General features: G+C 37.2%; 1 protein-coding gene and 1 long non-coding RNA gene across 4 annotated transcripts in view; one reads left to right on the plus strand and one right to left on the minus strand.

Annotated features, from left to right (window-relative positions):
- Positions 1-255: 255 nt before the first annotated feature.
- On the plus strand, positions 256-7,564 carry LOC135212950 (uncharacterized). The gene is made up of 4 exons (XR_010314034.1): positions 256-485; positions 5,490-6,520; positions 6,838-6,899; positions 7,207-7,564. It is a non-coding gene; the product is annotated as an uncharacterized LOC135212950 (long non-coding RNA).
- Positions 7,565-9,186: 1,622 nt separating this feature from the next.
- Positions 9,187-23,738, minus strand: part of LOC135217351 (WASH complex subunit 4-like) — a 953,363-nt gene continuing 938,811 nt past the window's right edge. For all 3 annotated transcript variants that reach the window (XM_064253202.1, XM_064253195.1, XM_064253186.1), the window contains one exon: positions 9,187-15,528. In XM_064253202.1, the coding sequence (XP_064109272.1) occupies positions 15,265-15,528 (264 nt within the window). In that variant the 3' untranslated portion in view covers positions 9,187-15,264. The remainder of the gene's footprint in view (positions 15,529-23,738) is intronic.

Here is a 23,738-nt window from a genome sequence, read left to right on the forward strand (position 1 = left end):
CAGTTTCATACGACTCTCAAGTTAAATGCCTTAAGGGGACAAGGAGGATTGTCTGGACGGTCTCCGACGTTCTGTTGATGAGCCATTCTTGTTCTCTTCATCCTACGCCAAGCGAATACATTCACGGTGACCATAATCACCACCAACACCAGGGTCACAGCTAACAGAATATAGTAACGAAGATCCTCAGAGACATCGTAAGCGGGGAAACTATGGTCCATGGTAGCCAAACGCGACAGCTGCTGGGCTACCTTTTGATTGTAAGGCAGAGGAAGTGGTGGGATATGGGTATTACCCTTGGAGAAATTTGCAAAATAAGCTCTCTCCCTTATGTTGGTGCTTATTCCGTGGACGGTGTAGTTGGTCGTTACTACTCTCCAGCCGTCCGCAGCGACGAACAGTCGCGAAGATGCAGCTGATCCATCTGGGCATTCAACTTTAAATTCTTCTGTAGAGAATCGCAGCCAGGTTCTGTTGTTCAGCCTGTAAGTGAACTTATACTCGTCAAAAGGGTAAAGGCGATCCACGCACCGTTCTCGCGTGTGGGAAAGAGTACCATTAAAGGCTAGGCCTAACTTGCATGAACCCTCGGATATATTGTGGAATTCAAAGGAGTCAGCCATACAAACCTTATTACCCATGGCTGTGTAACAATGAGCAAACGAGTCCAGGTCTCTGACGACCATAAAAGTTTCCTTATTAGGGGAAATTCATACGTAGCCAGACAAATTCAATATTACTGGTAATGAGCTATTTGACATGTAAGTAGGAAACAGAGCTATTTTGTAAGATTTCCATGCATCAGAAGGATACAAGGGAATATTAATCATGATTCTGTAACTTTCCACGCTTCCTGTGATTAGGCTATAATAAAACTCAATCTTAAGTGCTTCTAACAAAGGAGTATAACCAAGTTTGTCATACGCATTCTCTAAGGTTAATGTTAAGTCTTTGATTGGTAAAAGATGCGGCGAAAGGACACCCTTTGAAGCTAAAGTGATCGCTTCCACATAGTCTATGGATTTTTCAATAAAATGTGAAATCTTCATATGTACATATTCCACCTTCGAACTATATATATATTATATATATATATCTATATATATATATATATATATATATATATATATATATATATGCTAAAGTTGCAAGCAAGGATTGCACATCCTTGATCTGATTTATGTTACTGGAATGTTCATTCACCAACGTCATAAGCTGATTTATATGACTCCAACTGTCTGTGAAGTTCAGAAAAAACTAATTAATGTTCATGTTGTAAAAATTCAATTCTCTTATTCTGATAGTTAATTTGAAGACGATTGGAAATTCCAAGACCTAAGCTAGCTATGGATCCAAATATATTAAGTGCAGCAAAGATAAATGGGTTACGCCTTTCTATGTTATTGTGTCTGACGGTCCACATAAGGAGATCACGTGCTAAGCATTCTGATTCAGCCGTCTTGTTTTGCAAATCATAAGACAAAAACTCAGGCTATACCCAAGGTCTGAGCAAGCGGATTCTCTGGTTTGAAAGTAAAATAACGCCTGTGCAATTGATTCAGTGACTCAGCAAATCGCGATAAGTAGCTTTAAGATTAATGACATCATTCACTGGTAAGAAAATCGCTAGCAAACCAACTTCAAGAATTACGTTGCTTGCTGTAAGGAATACATCCTCGGTTCTTTCAATGATTGAGTCATGATTGAATTGGATATCCTTTGTTTTGGAACTCGTCCCACACGAGAAATATGCCTGAACAATCAGTACCAGTTCAAACAAGATAAGCTTCATGTTGGAAACCTGCAAATAGTTAAGCTTCATGTTGGAAACCTGCAATTAGTCTAATATATGTAATTACTCATATTTAAATTAACTACTTCTTATTCAATACAGATAAAAAATATGTGATAAAACATATATATTTTCAGACAAGTTTTAGTTTTATATATACTAGTTTATTATGTAAGTTTTATATATAGGTATAAATATGTTCCTCTCCTTTTTCCTTTTCTTCCGCTTACCACTAGCTTCAAACATGAGCCAATGGCACAGTTCTTATGTCAGTAGGCTGTGCTATGTTCTGAACCTTTAGCCTATTTGCCATTAATATTTCTAGAATACAGAACGGCCCTTCAAATTTAGACGTTAGTTTATAGTTCAAACCCTTACACCCGTATATTTGTATATAAATTCAATCACCTACTGCATATGGTTTTGTTTGTTTGGCGGTTTTATCATGATTTTTTTTTCATTATTATTTGAGCTTCTTAATTCTTACAAAGTATAATATATCTGCTTACGCTTGCATCCATAACATCCCTTAGGGGATTTGTTAAATTTGTTGTGGGCGTAAGGATATGGAAAGGCGTCCCAGCGGGAGTGCCATAAAGTGCTTCATGTGGCGACATTTTTATAGATACGTGGTAAGAATGATTAAGAGTACTTAGAAACGTGGGGATGGCAATATCCCAATTGGGATCCATTCCCCAAGTGTAACTCGTAGGACATTTAACACCTTCCTATTTACCCTTTCCACCAATCCGTTTGACTCTGGGTGATAAATCATGGTACTGATTTTCTTAATGCAAAGGAATTCGCACAACGAGTTATGGAAATGATTATTGCATTCTCCACCAGAGTCGGAGATTATCACGTGTGGAATTCCGTGTTTACAGATGTAGCCCTCATAAAATTTCCTAGCCCATTTAATTGCAGTTTTTGTTTTCAATGCTCTAAGTTCTGTGTACCTGGTCAAAGCATCAATTAACACTAAGAGGTGCTTATTTCCTCTGTCAGACTCGTAAAACCCTGTTAATAAATCTAAGTGTACTCTTTCAAAGGGTTGATTTGGCACAGGGTAGGCCCCTAGGCTGACAGGTGTCTTAGTGTGCCCTTTGTTTTTGTGACAAATGTGACAATTAGCTATGTGTTGTTTTATATTATATATATATATATATATATATAGATATATATATATATCAATAAGCATTGTAGACCAGAATAGTGATTTGGCTTTCTGTGACATGATAGAGAACCCGGGATGACCATGTAAGGGATTAGAATGCAACCAGTTTAGGATGATTGGTATAAGAGAGATTGGTACTACTACATGGTTGTTAGTCACCTGCGGTGTGCTTTGGGTTTTCCTTGTCACGGACCTACATAGAATATTATCTTTGATTATATAATGCTGCTGCGCATACTTTAAATATTCCTTTTCTTTAGGATTTAAGTTCTAAGCATCTATTATTTTACTTAACTGCTGATCTTTTCTTTGTTCAGTCTGTACCCGTTCAGCGCTCCAACCAGGGGCTTCAATGTGCGCGATCGTTTGGATTAGTGAGTTTTCTTGTTAAGATACTGTTTTAACAATGGTACGGATGTTGCTATATCTTCTAGTTCAGCTAATGGTTCCATACATGGTGGGGCGGGGTTGTGGGATAATGCATCAGCTATGATATTTGCTTTCCCAGGTAAATATCCTATCTTTGCGCCAAAGTCCTGAATGATCATATGCCACTGAGCTCTTTTGGGACTGTGATTAAAGCCTTTGAAGAAGTCGGTGAGGAGCTTATGGTCAGTAAGGACCTTAACAGGATAGTCGTAGATTAAGAACTTAAACTGTACTAGTGAGTTAACGATACCTAGCCCTTCCTTGTCTATTACAGCATATTTACTTTCGGAGGGCTTCAGTTTGCGTGAATAAAAAGCTATAGGGAAGAACTGCTCATCATATTGCTGAAGTAGTACCCCTTGGCCCCCTTAGTCTGAGGCATCTGTTGCGATAAAGAATTCCTTACTGAAATCATGGAATTTTAAGATAGGTGAACTGCACAATTTTTCTTTCGAGGTTTCCTTCTTCATAATATCAATTAAAGGAGCTGCTATGATTGAATAGTTGCGCACAAACCTCCTGTAGTAACCTGCACACCCTAGAAATTGTTGTATGCCCTTGACGTTAGTAGGTACCGGAAAGTTATGGATAGCCGACACCTTATCGTGGACTACCTTAAGACCTTGACTAGATACCGTAAAACCTAAATAGACTAACTCTGTCTTAAAAAACTTACATTCGGATATTTTTACTCTTAAATTGTGTTGCCTTAGTCTCTGTAGCACTAGTTCTGGTTTATGCTGAAGGTGGTGTATGGGGTACTCTCCTTAGCTAAGGGTATCTGGTAAAAGCCTTTAAATAAGTCCAAGCTGGTGAAATAACTATTCTGTCCTAACAATGATAAGATATCGCCGGTACATGGCACCGGAAAACAATCGAGAATCGTTTCCTCGTTTATGCGACAGAGATCTACGCAAATTCGCCAAGTCTGATCTTTTTTTGGTATAAAAATTAAAGGAAAATTATAAGGGCCGTTCGATTTCCTAATGACTCCTTCTTCTAACATCTTTCCTACTTCGTCATTAATTTCATTCTGAAATTTCATAGGGAGTCGATACGAAGGTACATAAATAACTTTATGCTTGTCTTTTAACCGTATTTGGTGTTCAGTGACATCCGTTTTCCCTAGAGATCCCTCGCTAGTGGAGAAAACATCATGATATTTAGATAAAAGTTAAAAAAATTTCTTCTGTATCCCCACCTCTTAAGTGTCTTTATTGATTTTACTTTTGATAGATTATAAGAGGGATTCGTCAACAATGGGTTGAGCGTGATTAATTTCAGCAACGGTAAGAATGCGGTATTTATACACTTCCATATCCACGATATGTTGATTTTGTTTTGTTTGTTTTTTTGTATGGTGTTTTTACGTTGCATGGAACCAGTGGTTATTCAGCAACGGGACCACCGGCTTTACGTGACTTCCGAACCACGCCGAGAGTGAACTTCTATCACCAGAAACACACATCTCTCACTCCTCAGTGGAATGACCGAGAGGATATGTTGATTTTTGTGGATTACTAGATCGGTATTCAAGTGGTTACAGACTTCAATGTTAACCTGTTGCTGTGAGTCAACAGCGTATAATGCTTGTGTCACGGAAAGTCCGTTAATTTTCAGAGTGTCTGGAAGGATTAAAATTTCAGATCCTGGCATGGTTTTCTTAACACACACTGCGATATACGAGGGTGCCTTAGGCTTGAGAGATTGCGCGCAAGCTGCCATTATGGGTGTGCAAGAGTTCTGTTGCGTCGCTTGGACATTATCATGATTCATGAGACATGTGAGTGGTTATTCTATGTATGTTACTGTTTGATTGTCTCTCTTTTTTGTCCAAAACGAATTTTAATGTGTCGAAGATTTATATAATTTTCCTTAGATAAACATGCCATTTTGGCAGGAGCTAGGTTGATGTTCCCATCTGGGAGCTTTATTATTATTATTATTATTATTATTATTATTATTATTATTATTATTATTATTATTATTATTATTATTATTATTATTCACACTAACTTGATTTAATTTTACTTTCTATTTTATATAATTTTACTTATTTTGATACTTATGCTATTCTCTCTTCCTGGCATCAAGCTTGTGATGGCGTGTGATGCTGTAATGCGATTACTTACTTGGGGAAGGACACAGTCAAGGTGCCGATCAGACAGACGTTAGGAGAAGTTTTCACGAGAGAGGTTATGCAACCTTTTCACCGGAGGGGCTGCACAGTGACGACGGATAACTTCTTCACGATGTTACTGCTCGCCTTGGCGAGTCTACGAGGGCACCATTCGACAGAAACCTTATATTCCTAGGGAACTTTCATGAGAAGGTGCTTCCCATCAAGGACTTAGTGGCCGTGTTCAATTACGAACACAATTTGACTCTTCAGTGTCAGCAAGTCAGCAGGACTAAAAAGGTGATGCTGAACATTCCCTGCATGATCCATCTGAGATCGACAGAAGGAAGATCCTGCATGATCCATCTGAGATCGACAGAAGGAAGATCCTGCATGATCCATCTGAGATCGACAGAAGGAAGATCCTGCATGATCCATCTGAGATCGACAGAAGGAAGATCCTGCATGATCCATCTGAGATCGACAGAAGGAAGATCCTGCATGATCCATCTGAGATCGAAAGAAGGAAGATGGACATTCAGATGTTCTATAATGCCACAAAAGGGAGTGTAAACACATTCGATCAGATGTGTTCTACATAAAATTGTGTTCATAAGACACGACGCTGGCCACTTTGTCTTTTCTACTGTATATTGAATATAATTATGGTGAATTCTTTTATTCTCTATTTGTCCCTGCCATCGTCAAAAAGTTTGACAGGGCGAAGGTTTTTCAAGGAGGTTGCCCTTAAATTTTTTGCTCCCCTTAGAAGTCCATCAGTATTACACATTGACCAACTTGTCGAAGCCCCTCCGTGTGCTGATGGCAGATACGTTTAAGCTGGCTGAGCTGGAACATAGACCTCCTCCTGCCATTGGTTACATCAAGCTGCTCAAGCATGTTCGCTGCCAAAGTTGCCCATCTAGAGAAGACCACAAGACAAACACGGCATGTTTGTGGTACAATGAGCCCGTCTGCCTGTGTCCCGGGTGTCTCTACTATATAGGTAAGTTACATCATGAAACTTTTTTTTTTTTTTTTTTTTTTTTTTTACTACTTGTTTGCATAAATACTATAATTTTAATCTTTACAAAATATACATCATCCATTTTTTATCTAAAATATTGCGATAATTTTTTATTTATGTCAACATTTCCAAATTTTCGAAATTATTCCCTTTTCGAAAAATTTTTTATCAGATTTTTCTATAGCTGCAAAATAATTTTCAGGCATCCAGCAAGCCACCGTAAAAGTTTCATGCAAATCCACGAATAAGATAACTAAATAACACCTTGAAATTGACATACCCTTCCTCCATTTCAGGCAGCAAACTTGGCCCTCGCACTTGGCATGGTTAGGGGCCATTTTGCAGACATACCCGAAAGGTAAGTTGCCATATTGCTATATATTCTTGTTTTCTATAGAATTTGTGATATTCTGGTAGATGTCCATTCATAAATATCATATTTTATACTAATTACAAGGATTTTTATCAGAAATTTTCCTGGTGAAATTAGGTCGTCAATAAATGACCTTTACATTGGATTAAGTTTTTTGGGTCAGATTTTATTTTATAGCTGCAAAATAATGCTCAAACATCCAGCAAGCCACCATAATAGTTTTTTGCAAATCCACGCATAATTAGATAAGTAAATAACACATTGAAATTTACATTCCATTCCTCCATTTCAGGTGGCAGATGCAGCCGTCGCACTTGGCGGGGTCAGGGGCCATTTTGCGGACATACCCGGTTTTACAGTAGTACTTGTCTAGCGTCATACAATCGATGATTTATGGTGCCATAACAGGCCGAGTTCCGGTTATTGGCGCTATAAGGCGCCAATAATAGTTAAGCCTCCATAACATACCTAAAGGAGGTGAAATTAACCAGATATCGGTGCAAAAGGTAAGTTGCCATATCACTATATATTCTTAATTTCTATAGAATTTGTGGTACTCTGGTAGATTTTCATGCATAAATATCATATCTTATAATAGTTACAACGATTTTTATAATAAATTTTCAAGGTGAAACTAGGTCAAAAAATGGCCTTTAGATTTGGCCCCTGATATAACAGCAAATAATATCTTAGTGGAGATTTTTTTTACATCATTCCGTTCTAGGATAATATGAGTTTATTCTAAAAAGAAAAATTAGCCACTTCCTATTCATATAAGTACCCCCAAAAAAAAAAAAAAAAAAAAAATTGTGACATTTTGACAACTTTTTTTTGGCCAAAAACATACCCTTTTTTTTTTTATCTTTTCAGATTTTGACCTCTATGGGTCCAACACCCCCTCTGGCTGTCACATATTGTAAATAGTAGTTTTGGGAAGGATTCCCTCAATATTTGTGTGTATATACTATGTTATTTTGTATTTTTTGTAAATATTTCCGTAAATTATTTTTTGTATATAATTATTTTTTTTTAAATATATTTTTAATAAATATTTAATTTGCAGATGAGTATTATTTATCTTTACAGTAGTGTTTGGCAATGGTGAAATTGATTTTAGAAATTAGATTAATATTAAGGAAATAGGTTTAGGTTCTTAGGTGGTTGGGGTAATATTAATTTAGGCTAAGTTATGTATATGAGGACAAGTTTTCATGAACTGTAGTGATAAGGTTAAGAAAGTTTTCATACTGTAAAATCAATTTTAATAAAGTAGGTTAAGAAAAGTAAGTTTTATTTAAGAATCGTTCCAAGCTGTTCCCATTAGCATCCTGCTCCACTTGTGTAATTTAAAAAAGCCCCCAGTGCATGTCATGTGGTACACTGTAGGCATTACTTGAGGTTCTTTGCAAAGTCCCTTAGGCTGTTAGCTGCAACCTCTTTTACTCCTTTTACTGTACCTCTGTTCATATTCTCTTTCTTCCATCTGAATTTCCACCCTCTCTAAAACTGTTTCATAATGCAACTGCAAGGTTTTCCTCCTGTTACACCTTTCAAGTCTTCTTTCCATCATAGCTCCCAAGGCTTTGTCTCTGTCCTAAATTCTATATATTCCAATTCCTTACCCCGTGTGCCTTGAGGGCTGTCAGTCCACTGAGATCAGAGTCAGCACTGAGGGTATGGTTTGGCATAAGCCTTACATCTCAATCTCATTAGCCATTCGAATTTTATCAGTGTGAAGGCAGCATTCCATCCTTATGTTTGAATGATTCAAACATATTAATTTGTACACTTGACCTTTAATGGAAGGTCAATCCTGACTTGAGAGACAAAAAATGGAGCATGGACAACATAAGAAGTCAGTTTTGTTTCAGGCAACTACTTATAAGTGAGTCAAGGGTCAGATCTCGATATTTGCTCTATAAAGCATCTCATACAAAAACAAGGGGCTAGTAATATGATGGTTATTCAAAATAAGCAACCAGGAGTAATGAGAAATAACACTGCTAATACAAAAATAATTTAACATCACTGACTTGAAGTTACCAACACATTCATGTTTGCATGCCCAAGGAAAAAGAAAAGTACATATATGTATCAAAATTGAGCTTTACACTAATTTGGAAAGGGCACAAAATAAACAGGAAATCTTGATAGGACAAGATACCAAATGCATAAGCTGTTTGGTACTTTTTCTCCTAGTAAAAAAAAAATCCCTTTCAATACTACAGTATCATGATGACATACTTATCACAGGATTTTGAAAAAAATTCCATTAATTATTCCACATTTCATTCAAACACTATGAAAACAAAAAAATTTTAAGGAATACACCCGTATCAGTGACAAATTACATGAAAAGACAGCTGTTCTGCACCTGCTGATACTGGCATGATATGAATGAAAAATAATATTTAGACACAAGGATCAAGTAATATGACCAAATTACAAAAGCAGCAAAGAATACCTTCTACTCAATCTCACATTTTGAAAAAAAAATTCAATTGATATCTTCCACATAAACTTCATTCATCTTAATTCATCATAAAATAAACAAGAATCAGATCATAAAATAAGATAACGATCTCATTCAAACTTACCTAACACAGAGCACATTTAATTCTCTCAGTAAGACACTTCCCATCACATATCTCAGTTTTGAAGTGTGATTCCAGAGCTGCTCCAATTTCTCTTGTGGTACAAATTAGAGTGCTGGTTTATGAAATCAACACAATACATCTTTATGCTATAAGTAAAAATTTAACCAAAATACTATGCATATTTTACAGTTATATACATCTAAAATACTAGGCATAGCTTACAATAATATAGTACACCTACATGGAGATGTTCCGCAACTATAAAAAGGTCTCCAGCTATTTAGTGCACTACTATAAACAGCTATTATAAAAAGTAAGTTTATCATAATAATGCCATTGCAATAAAAATTTTTATGGGTACTTTGCAGAATATTCACATCTATATCTTTATGGGGTTGTATATGAAATGAGCTTTTTCAGTCTCTTCTGTCTTGCAGACTTTCTGAACAACAAAAATGTTAAAACATGGAATCCCTCAATACAAAAATATCCTTACAGATATCAGCTACAATCAACCTAAACTGCTGCACAAAGTCAGGTTTCTGTTATTACTAATTTAATACAAATGCAGGAAGATACTTAAATATCAAAAGTATCAATTTTGTTTTCTAAATACCACCTCTAATTGTGCCAAACTGCAATGTAACAATTGGGAATACATTCTGAGCTCTTAAGCTTTTACCATCCAGTAAGAGTACTTCTGATTGGTAATGGACATCCAAAGCTCAATTAGATGTATGGTAATTATTTGAATAACTTCCTTTATTATCCCTATAACATTCTCTGATAGATTCGCCCTATATTTACCCAATGTTCAGATTATTCATCAAGGAGCTATTACATAAATATTAGCTGTGAACTTGTGAGTATTTGCACTGAAATACATATGTAAAACAGGTGAAGATAGTTAGTAACAACCTGTCTACTCACAAAATTTGACCCATCAGGGAAAGTGTGGAACAATCTTTGATCATTTGAATAATAAAAAAAAGTGATTGTGCACACTGGCCTTACTAAGAACACAGCCCTACTCTAAGAATAATCTTTTCCTTAAAAATAAAAAAAGAAAAATAAACATATCTTTTGCAATCCTCCTATGAAGAATTCTGAATTGTAGAGTCAGCATGATTTCATCTTCATGCCTCTGCCAATAACTTACCAGATACAGCTGAGTGGGTCCCTCATCCTTCTGCAAAGGGTTCCTCATAACAGAATTAACAAAGGATGATCATCGTGCCTTCCCCTTTACTTGGAAATGTTCTTTGCCAAGCATAAGGGTAATCCATTTCTTGCACAAATTACCTCTGATAACAGCCTTTGTAAACTATTCATGAATAGTACTGTCCTGCAAGAGATCCTTGACAAATACACATTTTCACTCATATGCCTCTCTCTTTGAACTGGGGAATACTCAAGTTAAGTCCTATTTTGATAGATTACCAAACAAGGTAACTCCATTGAATAAGCTAATAATAAAATTCCTTTAGGTTTACCAATTTTGTGATATAAAATACTTAAGGGTAAAACACCCCGAGACTGCTTTTCTATACATATCCAGTAATGACTGAGATAGAAGCCCTCTTCTGTTCATAATGTAAATAAGGAAATCTGCTAAAATGGAGGTAGTGGCAAAGAGTGGAATGAAGCCACTTCAGTTACAATTGTAAATGGCTCACTTCCCTTGATATAGGTCCATGGTAGTTTACTTGTAACATCTAGAAATTCTGCTTGCTTCTGCTTGAGAAATTCTTTGCAATAGAGATCACTTGATAACCCCATGCATAAAAATTCTGCTAAAATCTACTGTTGTAAGGCTGACAGTGGCTTGACCAAAGTTACAAGTTCTTTGAAGAAGTTGGTAAGAAGAGGTTGTAAATCAATAAAACAATCCTGGTGGAGCCACACTGGCCACATAAAGGTTACTTTCAGTATTCTGGAGAAGAACAATACTTGGATGATCAATATGTTTAACAGATTAATGGATGGAAGGCAAACTTTCATGTTGGCCTACTGGTGAATAAAAGTATTCCCCTTCAAAAAATGCTAAAATTCATTGTAGGTTTATTGTTCATGGCATTCACAAAGAGGTCCACCATTGGTGTGAAATAAGTATTCCATGCTTGGTTGCATAACTCAGGATGCAGTAATTATTCTGAGACGTCTTATTTTTCCCTGCCATGGATATAAAAGTTTCACTATACTATAATTCCATAGCATAAGGCTTAAGACCAATACAGGTGTACTTTTCTCCAGTTCAATAAAGCAGCCTATTGCCACCTTGCCAAGTAACAACTGCTATTTTCTAGATTCCTTAGATAAGTTATCAAGTGGAGGTCATTTGTGTGATTGTCCATTCCATCATATAGTTCTTGCAGAATATAGGTCATTATTCACCCACAAATCCATTTCGGTTTACTCCATTCAGACATTTAAGAAAACATGAGGAGTTAGGATACCCAAGAATCAAATGTTTCTGAACCCTAGGAACATACAGTAAAGATCAAAGAATATCCATACCTTATCCAAAAATATTTGATACAGACTGCCAGCATCTGCCACATTTTGTAAAAATTTTGCAAATTCTTTTTTGCGGATATCATCCATATGGTTCTCTGCTCTATCCCCATACTAATCCTCCTGCACGTGTTTTAAGATTGGTGTGGGTGGATACTGTTTTATAAAGTCTAATAAAACATAATAAGTATGGAGAGAGAGAGAGAGAGAGAGAGAGAGAGAGAGAGAGAGAGAGAGAGAGAGAGAGAGAGAGAGAGAGAGCTTTATTCTAATAGCAGGTTCCATGTTACATAGAGTTACATAGGATAGGTACAGGTGTCTTACAAGACTTTCATAAGTCAATCTAAAGAGAAACATCACACAAATGTGTCAAACACTGTCTAATCTGCATGAGACCATTTATGGTACTATTCAAAACCTCAGCAGGCAGTGTGTTCCAGAATGAGTTTATCTTATAAGTGAAGAAGTTCCTGCAGTGAATGATGCGGAACATTTTTAGTTCAAGTAGTTATTAACTGAATTCAAGATCTATGCTGGTAATTATTCAAGGTAAATAAATACATGTATTCTATGGATTTTACTTATACCTAGAATGTGTCTGTCTATCAATGATGTCTTAACCCTCTGAGACCCCAATGATGTCATCCTATTCCCAATCCTTGAGATTCCAATGATGTCATCCACTTGAATTTTCAGTGAACTTCATGTAATTATGACTTTTTCTTTATGCTTTTTCCATTTTTAAACATAAGGTACATATATTCAGATTCAATATGATGCCAACAATAACTTTATAACATGAAAATTAAATTCACAGTGAGCAATTAAAGATAAACATTTGCCCATAATTGGTCAATGTGTGCTTTGTCACAGAAATTTTAGAACCTCCCTCTTGATATCACAGAGTTAACAGCCTCTTTTCATTAGAATGCAGCTTGTGGCACTCCAGACTCCTTTGATACACAATGTACCTAACTGCTGGTACTAGTCTGGTTGTTCTTCCCTATATGGCTTTAATGTTTTTGTCTTCCTGTGTTATGCACTCAGAAATAGACAGGGCACTCACTTCAAATAAGGCCCAACATTACCTATGAGTGCTGTATATCACTTGAAATGAAGACTCTTGAATCTTTCTCTTGATTACAACTCTCCTAATTTTTCCAAGTATAAAAACAACTATTTTACTGACCATTCCCATTTTTTCCAAGTCTTCTTGTGAATGTCTTACTGCTACATTGGTATCAGCACTGACATTCATTTTTTGTGTTACCAACGTATGTGCTTATTTTGCTGACCATCCCGAAGTCCATTTTATCTATTTTGATACTGAAGACCAAAGATCCCAGTCCCAAACACAGAGGGTCACTGCTGGTTACTTTTTGCTAACCAGAAGATATCCCACTACTGTAAACTGCTATCTTAAATTTCATCTGTAATGCCATTACTCCTTACTTCTATCATTATTCTTTCAGGTGGCACCTTGGCAAATGCCTTCAAGAAATCCAGAGAGGATATATCCATGGCTTATGGTATATCTATTGGTTTGGTTTTAATGTATATTCTAAATGTGTCTAAGAAGTCTAAATGATTGGTCAAGCATAATCTTCCATTTCAAATTTCATGCCAGCTGTCTTAACTAGACTGTAATTCTAAATGTCTCATTACATTGTCTCCTAAGATAGATTCTAATATCTTCCACAAGATTTAAAACTTTGCCAGAAACCTAAGCTGGAAAATTGCATGAAATCAATAACAGTGCAGTCATCTGTATCTTCCTGAAGACAATTGTGTTATACAAAATCTAGGTCTTATTTTACATAAAAAAAGCTGATGCTATTGGATTTAACCCTGCTATCCCAATGCAGAAGAGGGAGCCCTTGTTAAAGACAAATCTTAGGTCCAATATTCTAGCTTCATAAAACTGTAAAGTTATCCCTAAATCCCAAACATTCATTAACCTGGTCTTTATTCTCCATTCTGAAGAACCAAATACTTCTGAGGAAGGAAAAAGTCCTACAGGTTTAGCAAATCTCTTCCTTGGAATCTCCAAGTGACAGTAGTTTAAATAAAATGGAGGTGGTAAAATGAAGGGATTGCATCAAAGTAAACCTGATTTATCCAGTCTTGCATCATGAAGGAAGCTATGTTTTCTTTGCTTCCTGGCTTAAACTATGTATTCATTTTAACGGTGGGATTACCTTTTAGTGGTATCACATGAAAGTTTTAAGATTCAGAAAAATAAAGGAGTCATTTAAACACCTGGAAAGACCTTTGTTTTCCTTATTCTGCCAAACTATATACATATAATTATTTTCATCCCCTTGGTATGTCACCTCTGCTGAACCAAGTTAAATTAAAGGACACCTTAAATTAAGTCTTGCTAAGCTCTATCTGAGACTATTCACAAACCAAATCCATGCATCTATGTATTTCTGTAAATGCTCTGAATGACTTGGGTCTCTCCTAAATTTATGACCAAGTACTTACAGCTGTAGCATTCCCGTGTCCTACTCTATGCTGTTGTCCTGAAGATGATGTGCCTTCCTAACCTAACCCAAGGATGGACTAAAAAGCATGCAACTTTCTCTCCTTATTCATGTTTGCCAACTGGTTCCTTCTTAGAAACTTCACATTTCATGCCAAGCCTCATACATCAATGAACAAAATATCTCTCTGCATTATTGTCCCATATCCATACCTTTGTTTTTGGAGACAGAAAAGAAAGGAAACAGACCAATTCCAAGTGTCATGCAAAAATCCCTAGATTACAGTTATTGAGAATAGAATGATCTGCCATGACTTCAGGTATATGACTACAATGAGAATAATAAGCCTGAAAAACACATTTTTACCAGCAAGATGTAAACTTACTGATCAAATACTGAATACGTCTTAATTAGAAATATGACATCTTAATAGCTCAGAAACTGCAATACTACACAGCATCCTTCTTTTGACAGTTGAGAGGAACTCAACAAGAAAATATACAAAATTAAATATATTCACTCAAAGCATTTTAAAAATTTATCCTTGCAATATTTCCTTAATCATATTGTATGTATTAATTTCCTAAAGCTCCTCTTGAGAATTTCCTCTTGAGAATTTTTAATTGAATCATGTCTGTAACCCCCACACAGATGATGCCAAAAATAAATAACATAGGACAACATTCACACTTAGCAATAGACAGGAGTTATTAAATGCTAAATGAACAAAATGTGTCTCAAAATCCATAATAACTATTGTCCATTGTTCTCCAAAGCCTTTTCAGATGATTTTTCTTTGTTGCTTGATGCACTTGTTACAGACTGGGTATCACTAGAAGAAGCATCACTTGACAATGAAGAAGCCCAATCTCCTCGAAAGAAGACACATGCACTACTTATACTTAGGTATAAAAGTTCAAACTCTTGCTGGTACTGTTGAAGACGTGAGAGTGTGAGTGACAACGTTTGCTGAAGTTTATCATCAACTCCACTTCCAGACTGTTTCTGCTTTTCAACCTGGTAAGGCAATGAATAATTTAAAGTTAAAAATACCAAAGGCTACCAAAAATGAGAAGATGCAAAATTAGTTTACAGTGGGGGATTTAGAAATCTTTCATGGGGGTTACTTAGGATTCATTCTCTCTCTCTCTCTCTCTCTCTCTCTCTCTCTCTCTCTCTCTCTCTCTCTCTCTCTATCTCTCTCTCTCTCTCTCTCGCTCTCCTCTCTCTCTCATCTCTCTCTCTCTCTCTCTCTCTCTCTCATCTCTCTATATATATATATATATTATATATATATATATATATATATATATATACATATATATATATATATATATATATATATATATATATATAAATATATAATATATATATATATATATATATATATATATATATATATATGTGTGTGGTGTGTGTGTGTGTGTGTACATACAGGCAGCCCTCGGTTTGCAGTAGGGTTCTGTTCCTGGCCACTGACGCGGAGCGATTTTCGACGCTAAGGGATTTTAAAGTCTACGGCCGCCGCACATCTTTCGGAGCACTAGGCCGGTTAACCCTTAAACGCCGAAGCGGTAAATAAAAAAATGACTCCCGTGTGCCGGAGGGGTTTGAGAGTGAGCGCGTAAGCGGAAAAAATATTTTTTTTAAAAATCACAGCGCGCTTAGTTTTCAAGATTAAGAGTTCATTTTTGGCTCCTTGTTTTGTCATTGCTTGAAGTTTAGTATGCAACCATCAGAAATGAAAAAAATTATCATTATCATATATAAATAATGCGATATATGATAGCGCAAAAACGAAATTTCATATATAATTGTATTCAAATCGCGCTGTGCGCCAAACGGTTAGAGGTAACAAGTTACTTTTTTTTCGTTGTAATGTACACCAAATTGCGATCATTTTGATATATAACACATTGTAAAACGATAAAAGCAACACAGAGAAAATATTATCACAAAATGATGCATGAATTCGTAGCGCGCGGATGTAAAAAAAATAATTTTTTAAAAAATTCACCATAAATCGAAATATTGTTATAGAAACTTGCAATTTGTTTCAAAATGAAGGAAAATGATTGAATATTACGATACTGTAAGAGTTTTAGCTTACAAATGCAGTTTTCGACCATTTCGAACGAGTTAAAGTTGACCGAATGTCGAATTTTTGTAAACAATTTTTTTTATATGCAAATATAAAAAAAATGAGAAATGCTACAACCTTCCAATAATTTTTGTTATTATATTGTGTATGTTTTTGCGCACATTTTCATATATAAAACTCTAAAAAAAAGCGTAATATGAAAAGGCTCAAATATTAGGAGAATGTGACCTACGCGTTTCCGAGATTTTCGGCCGAGAATCGGCGCGCGGACGGAATAAAAATATTTTTTTCAAATATTCACCATAAATCGAGATATTGTTCTAGAGACTTGCAATATGTTTTAAATTGAAGATAAATGATTGAATATTACTAGACTGTAAGATTTTTATGTTACAAATGCGTTTTTTTACCATTTCGGTTGAGTCAAAGTTGACCGATCGTAGTTTTTTTCGTACTTATCGTTCTTTATATGCAACTATTTCAAAAATGATATATGCTACAACCTTCCAATATTTTTTGTTATATTGTGCATGTTTTTGCGCACATTTCCATATATAAACCTCTAAAAAAAGCGTAATATGAAAAGGCACAAATATTAGGAGAATGTGACCTACGCGTTTCCGAGATTTTCGGCCGAGAATCGGCGCGCGGACGGAATAAAAATATTTTTTTCAAATATTCACCATAAATCGAGATACTGTTCTAGAGACTTGCAATATATTTTAAATTGAAGATAAATGATTGAATATTACTAGACTGTAAGATTTTTATGTTATAAATGCGTTTTTTGACCATTTCAGTTGAGTCAAAGTTGACCGATCGTAGTTTTTTTCGTACTTATCGTGCTTTATATGCAAATATTTCAAAAATGAGAAATGCTACAACCTTCCAATATTTTTTGTTATATTGTGCATGTTTTTGCGCACATTTCCATATATAAAACTTTAAAAAAAGCGTAATATGAAAAGGCTCAAATATTAGGAGAATGTGACCTACGCGTTTAGGAGATTTTCGGCCGAGAATCGGCGCGCGGAGGGGAAAAAAATATTTTTTTTTCAAAAATTCACCATAAATCGAGATACTGTTCTAGAGACTTGCAATTTGTTTTAAAATTAAGATAAATGATTGAATATTACTAGACTGTAAGATTTTTATGTTATAAATGCGTTTTTTGACATTTTTGGTTGAGTCAAAGTTGACCGATCGTAGTTTTTTTCGTACTTATTGTACTTTATATGCAGATATTTCAAAAATGATAAATGCTACAACCTTCCAATATTTTTTGTTATATTGTGCATGTTTTTGCGCACATTTCCATATATAAACCTTTAAAAAAAGCGTAATATGAAAAGGCACAAATATTAGGAGAATGTGACCTACGCGTTTCCGAGATTTTCGGCCCAGAATCGGCGCGCGGAGGGGAAAAAAATATTTTTTTCAAAAATTCACCATAAATCGAGATACTGTTCTAGAGACTTGCAATTTGTTTTAAAATTAAGATAAATGATTGAATATTACTAGACTGTAAGATTTTTATGTTATAAATGCGTTTTTTGACCTTTTCGGTTGAGTCAAAGTTGACCGATCGTAGTTTTTTTTCGTACTTATCGTACTTTATATGCAAATATTTCAAAAATGATAAATGCTACAACCTTCCAATATTTTTTGTTATATTGTGCATGTTTTTGCGCACATTTCCATATATAAAACTGTAAAATAAGCGTAATATGAAAAGGCACAAATATTAGGAGAATGTGACCTACGCTTTTCGGATATTTTCGGCCGAGAATCGGCGCGCGGAGGGAATAAAAATATTTTTTTCAAATATTCACCATAAATCGAGATATTGTTCTAGAGACTTGCAATTTGTTTTAAAGTGAAGGTAAATGATTGAATATTACTAGACTGTAAGTAATTTGCTTACCCAAAAAAAAAATATATATATATATATATATAATTTTTTTTTATACGTAAAATATATATATTACATTCTTCGATTCTGGTACCAATACATAAATAAAAGGAATGCAGGTGACACTTCTCTTTTCGCATACAATGAAATGTCTTATTATTATTTTATCATGCACACATTCAGATATATAAAAAATTGTAATAAATATAAAACTAAATATAAAATAAATGCAGAATACTCACTCGTAATCCTGACTCTTCGTTCTATTCTTGTTTTCTCCCTCCTCCATTGAAGAGTCTTGCATTTTTTTCCACTCGACATGACGAGGTACAGGTGGAGGAGGGAGGAACGCGCGCCCTTACTGCTGATGGGACCCGGCGGCCCCCGTGCGCCCTCCGCTGTCGGTTTAGGGGGCGCGCTCCAATACATGACCTTAGTGTGGTACTTTCGGTCACACTCCCCTATCCTGCAAAGAGCAACTTTGCAGAGACGACAGAAGAACCGGGTGTCTCTCCTTCTGCCATTCATATGGCACACCCGGCACCGTTTCTGCCTTCACCCTTCTAAGGCCTCCAGTATGTGTTCCCCTGGCTGCAGCCGACACGCAGGGTCCACTACCCGACGAGAAGCGGTGATGGCGGGGCTGGCAGCAAGAGGGGCGTCGTCAGCAGGGGCGGCGGCAGCAGGGGCGTCGTCAGCAGGGGCGTCGTCAGCAGGGGCGGCGGCAGCAGGGGCGTCGTCAGCAGGGGCGGCGACAGCAGGGGCGTCGTCAGCAGGGGCGGCGGCAGCAGGGGCGTCGTCAGCAGGGGCGTCGTCAGCAGGGGCGTCGTCAGCAGGGGTGGCGGCAGCAGGGGCGGCAGCAGGGGCGGCGGCAGGTCGAGCAAAGTTGGGCCTCCTATCTGCCCTTTCCTCTAGGGGCAGATCTGCAGCTCGGGGCAGGGGGTCAGTTATGGAAGGCCACTCATCGGGATCGAAGTTGATGAGGGCATTCCCGGCTACCTCTAGGAACTGTATGTGGGTCAACCTCGGAAGATTGTCACCGCGGTACCCACAGTACAGTATGTAGGCATTTTGGAGGGCCAACTGAAGGATGTATTTGAGGAGCTTCTGTGTCCACCTTCTGGTTCTCCTGGCGAAGGGATAGTACTGGATGAACTGATCAAAGAGATCAACTCCTCCCGTGTGCCTGTTGTAGTGCCCAATGACAGTAGGCCGCTCGGTATGAAACTCCTCAAACACAACTCGGCCCTGTCGACGTGTCTTCTTCCGCTGTACAATCTCTTCTTGGATGGGTTCATGACTCGTCGTAATCATGGGGACGAGTCAGACACCCTTCCAACAGATGACGAAGACAGCGCCCTTCCGCCACCACTCTGTCTCTCCTCTTGCCAGGTGTTGCAGATGACTAGCGAACCTCTTGAGGACATTCGGGGCCCCACGCACCAACCGAAGGGTACCACTGACGTGAACACCTGCTTCATACAGTTCCTGGGCCAGGGATACCGAGTTATAATAATTATCCATAAACAGGTGATATCCCTGGTTACGGAAACGTCCCACAAGGTTGAATACAGTGTCACGCAGCGTGGAGAAGACCCCGGTATACACTGAAAAGTCCACAACGTATCCAGTGTTGGCCTCGGTAATGAGAAAGAATTTCACACCATATTTCTTTGGCTTCTTGGGGTTATACACTTTTATACTAAGACGTCCTTTGTAAGGCATCATCCCCTCATCCAAAGACAGGTTCTTTCCAGGAATCACGAGATTACTACACCGCTCACGGATATAATCCAACACTGTACGCACTAAAATGAGGCGATCACTGTTATTCCGGGGTATGGCCCTTCGGTTGAAGGCGTTGAAGTACCTGTCCATCGCCAGGAAATTATCACGGGACATAACGCCAGGCACATTCGGCATACATAAAAAATAATTTCTCCTCCAATATTGCCTGACGTCGACAGCAGGTGTCATACCAAAATAAATGTGGAGCCCCAAAAAATGTGCCATGTCAATGAGGTTGCAACCCCGCCAGTAATACGACAAGGTCGTCTTCAGCTCATACCGGCAGTACCGAGCGTAGTCCACCGTCTCGTGTACCAGGTATTCCAGCAATTCCCGCGTCAGGAAAAGCTGGATGAACCCCAAAACAGTCAGGGGTAATGGTACGGTCATCCCAGGGGTTGCCGTGAAGGGGTGCATGTTAGGAGGGGTGGGGTCCTCCGTCCACCCCTCGTCACTCTCCGACGACCGACCTTCACCTTGGCTGGCGTGACGAGCCGACCTTCTAGTGCCCGTGCTGCGCGCATGCGCACAGGTGCGGGCACGATGCACACTACCCCCCCCGTTGGCCCATCACCCTCACTTAGGCCCTCACTTTCTGTATCGTCCTCTGCGATAAAACTTGAGCCCGTATCCCCACCCTCCCCCTCCTCCTCAGATTCCCCCTCGTATGCACTGAACCCACTGAATTCGAGCTCACTTTCGGGATGTGAGCCTCGAACGGACATTGGGGGCAAATATTCATCCTCACTTTCATCGGGACTGATGTCCTCATCACTCGATGACCATCCGCCATCAAAATGAGGACTTGCGACATGTTCCCGATCAAGCTCCGAAAGATATTCGTCTATGTCCCTTGGTTGGAGGCCTCCCAAATGCCTACGAATGCCCCTAAGGACGCCCACATGCTTCCTAGGGGTAACCAAAGGCATATGATGTGTTCCCGAAACACTTTCAGCCACACGTGGCCGCACAGAACGGCCTTGAGGCGCGGGGTCATGCTGGGTGCTTGGCCCCTCGCCAGCATCCAGGTCCAAAACTCGCCTTACACGATCCCTTCCGACGGGTAAAACGCGCCTTTCACGGTTCACACGTCGTTGAGACATATCTAGGAATGTCCTGTAGCAATACAAATGCTCAAAGTCTCGCACAAGTCCAGAAAAACACGCTTTTCATGAAAGATCGCTCTCGGATGGTGCGCTACTGATGCTGGCTGGAGCGAGAAGAAGGGATATCGCGCATGCGCACCTGGGTCACGCTTCAAAACAAAACAAGGCCTTGATCCGTGAACTCCCAGCATTCCCCAAGGCGCATGATTCAAAAGTTTTAGGCTGGTAGGCCTATAAGTATTTTTCCGCGAATTTTAAAAAAACTTTCGTATGTCGACGTAAAATACGTCCAGTCGGCACCCGACAGACAATTTATCTCGACGTAAAATACGTCCAGTCGGCGTTTAAGGGTTAACAGCGGCCCTAGACCAGTCAACGGTGCCGAAAATCCCGCAATGGCTCAATAGGCAAAATTATATTTATGCAGTATAGTACTATAGAATTTACTGTACAGTAGTACAGTACAGTATATTATACTAGTATTATAAATACTGTAAAGTGAAAAAAGCCTACCTTTCATCCTTTGGGTGTCTTGTGAAGTATAATCGTTGTACAGTGATACCTTGACCTACGAATTTAATTCATTCCATGGCTGAGCTCATAGCTCGATTTGCTCGCGCATCAAATCAATTTTCCCCATTGAAAATACTTAAAATGCCCTTAATCCGTTCCAACCCTCAAAATGCCACACCCCATATTTTTATGTTTCATGTTATTAAATAAGGAAAATACATTTCTAAATAACAAATATTGTATAAAAACATAACAGAAAGAATATGTAAAGATATAATAAGGTTTTATACAGTGTACAGGTAGCTAATAGTGTTCAAGTTACAATCATTCGTCTTACAATAATCTGATTTTACTAGAGACCAAATTACAATAGCCTAACTTTCTCCCATCTTCTAGTTAAATAAGTTAAAAAACAGCAAAAGAGAATGACGAAAGTATAGTTTAAACATTATTCTCATTGAGTAAATGCGTACAACCATTAGCAACCGAACGAGAAACAGCTTTTTTATAAGTACAACTGAACTGGATAACAACAATATCGGTTTGGCTTGTATTTCAACAATAGTACTATAGTAAACAATTACCGTAGTTGTTATAAGTAGAATAAGACAGAGATATCTTAATGTAATATCTTTATTTACAATAGATCAAAGATCAATAGGGAAATATACGGTTAAATTTAAACCTAGCTGTAGCTGAATCTGAGAAAACTGTTTTAGCTGCTAATGACCATTATCGTGCATCAGCAACAAGGATAAACCTCCAGTAAACGTATGCCAGATAAAATGTATGTAGATAAAATTGAGATAAAATTGAGATAAAATAATTTTAATCAAAACTACTGTGCTTGAAAGAACACATTTTACCTTAGTTTCCCGACAATAAAACAAAAATAATGTAAAGTTCGTATTACAACGATATAAAGGAAAATTGTGAACAGATTCACATACTTTTTTTACTCAATAAACATGCCATCAATGTAATCTGTTAACAAAAAAGAAAAAAACAATTAGTTCACAATCACAATGAGACGTATTAAAGTCCTATTTCCACTTAAAAACACGTCGTATAAGGGAAAATGACCTTGTCTCATATAAGTCAAGTATCGACTATGGGTTTCAGAGACAGTGCAAACACGTTTTTTGGCAGTAACTCTGTAACGAACACTCGTATCAGAACCAGATTTTACTATAGTTTATTACACCTAGTGCCATAATTTATAAGGGCATCGTGAATCACTAATTGTAAAGAATAAAGACACTTGCCCCCATACCAAGAGGCAAAAACTCCATTAGCCATAAATGGATACAAACACAACAGTAAAAAGCTCCGCCTACCCTCTCCCCCCACCTCCACCGCCACCCCGGTCCTTTTTCCTTCCCTCACCTTCCCTTTTCTTTCTCTGAAAGTTGCTTTAGTTTAAACTTATTTTGTATGATCTACTATATCTATCTATCTATCTATCTATCTATATACATATATCTATTATATAATATATATTATATAATTAATATATATATATATATATATATATATATATATATATATAGATATATATATATATATATATAGTACACACACACACACACACACACACATATATTTATATATATATATATATATATATATATATATATATGATATATATTTATATATATATATATAGTATATATATATATTATATATATATATATATATTACATATAATATAATATATATATATATATAGATATATATATATATATATATATAAAAGTAACGGATTTTGACAAAGGAAAAATCTATTTCTGGGGGAAGACCTATGTCG

This window comes from Macrobrachium nipponense, chromosome 19, assembly GCF_015104395.2.
Source record: "Macrobrachium nipponense isolate FS-2020 chromosome 19, ASM1510439v2, whole genome shotgun sequence".
Lineage (NCBI taxonomy): Eukaryota > Metazoa > Arthropoda > Malacostraca > Decapoda > Palaemonidae > Macrobrachium > Macrobrachium nipponense.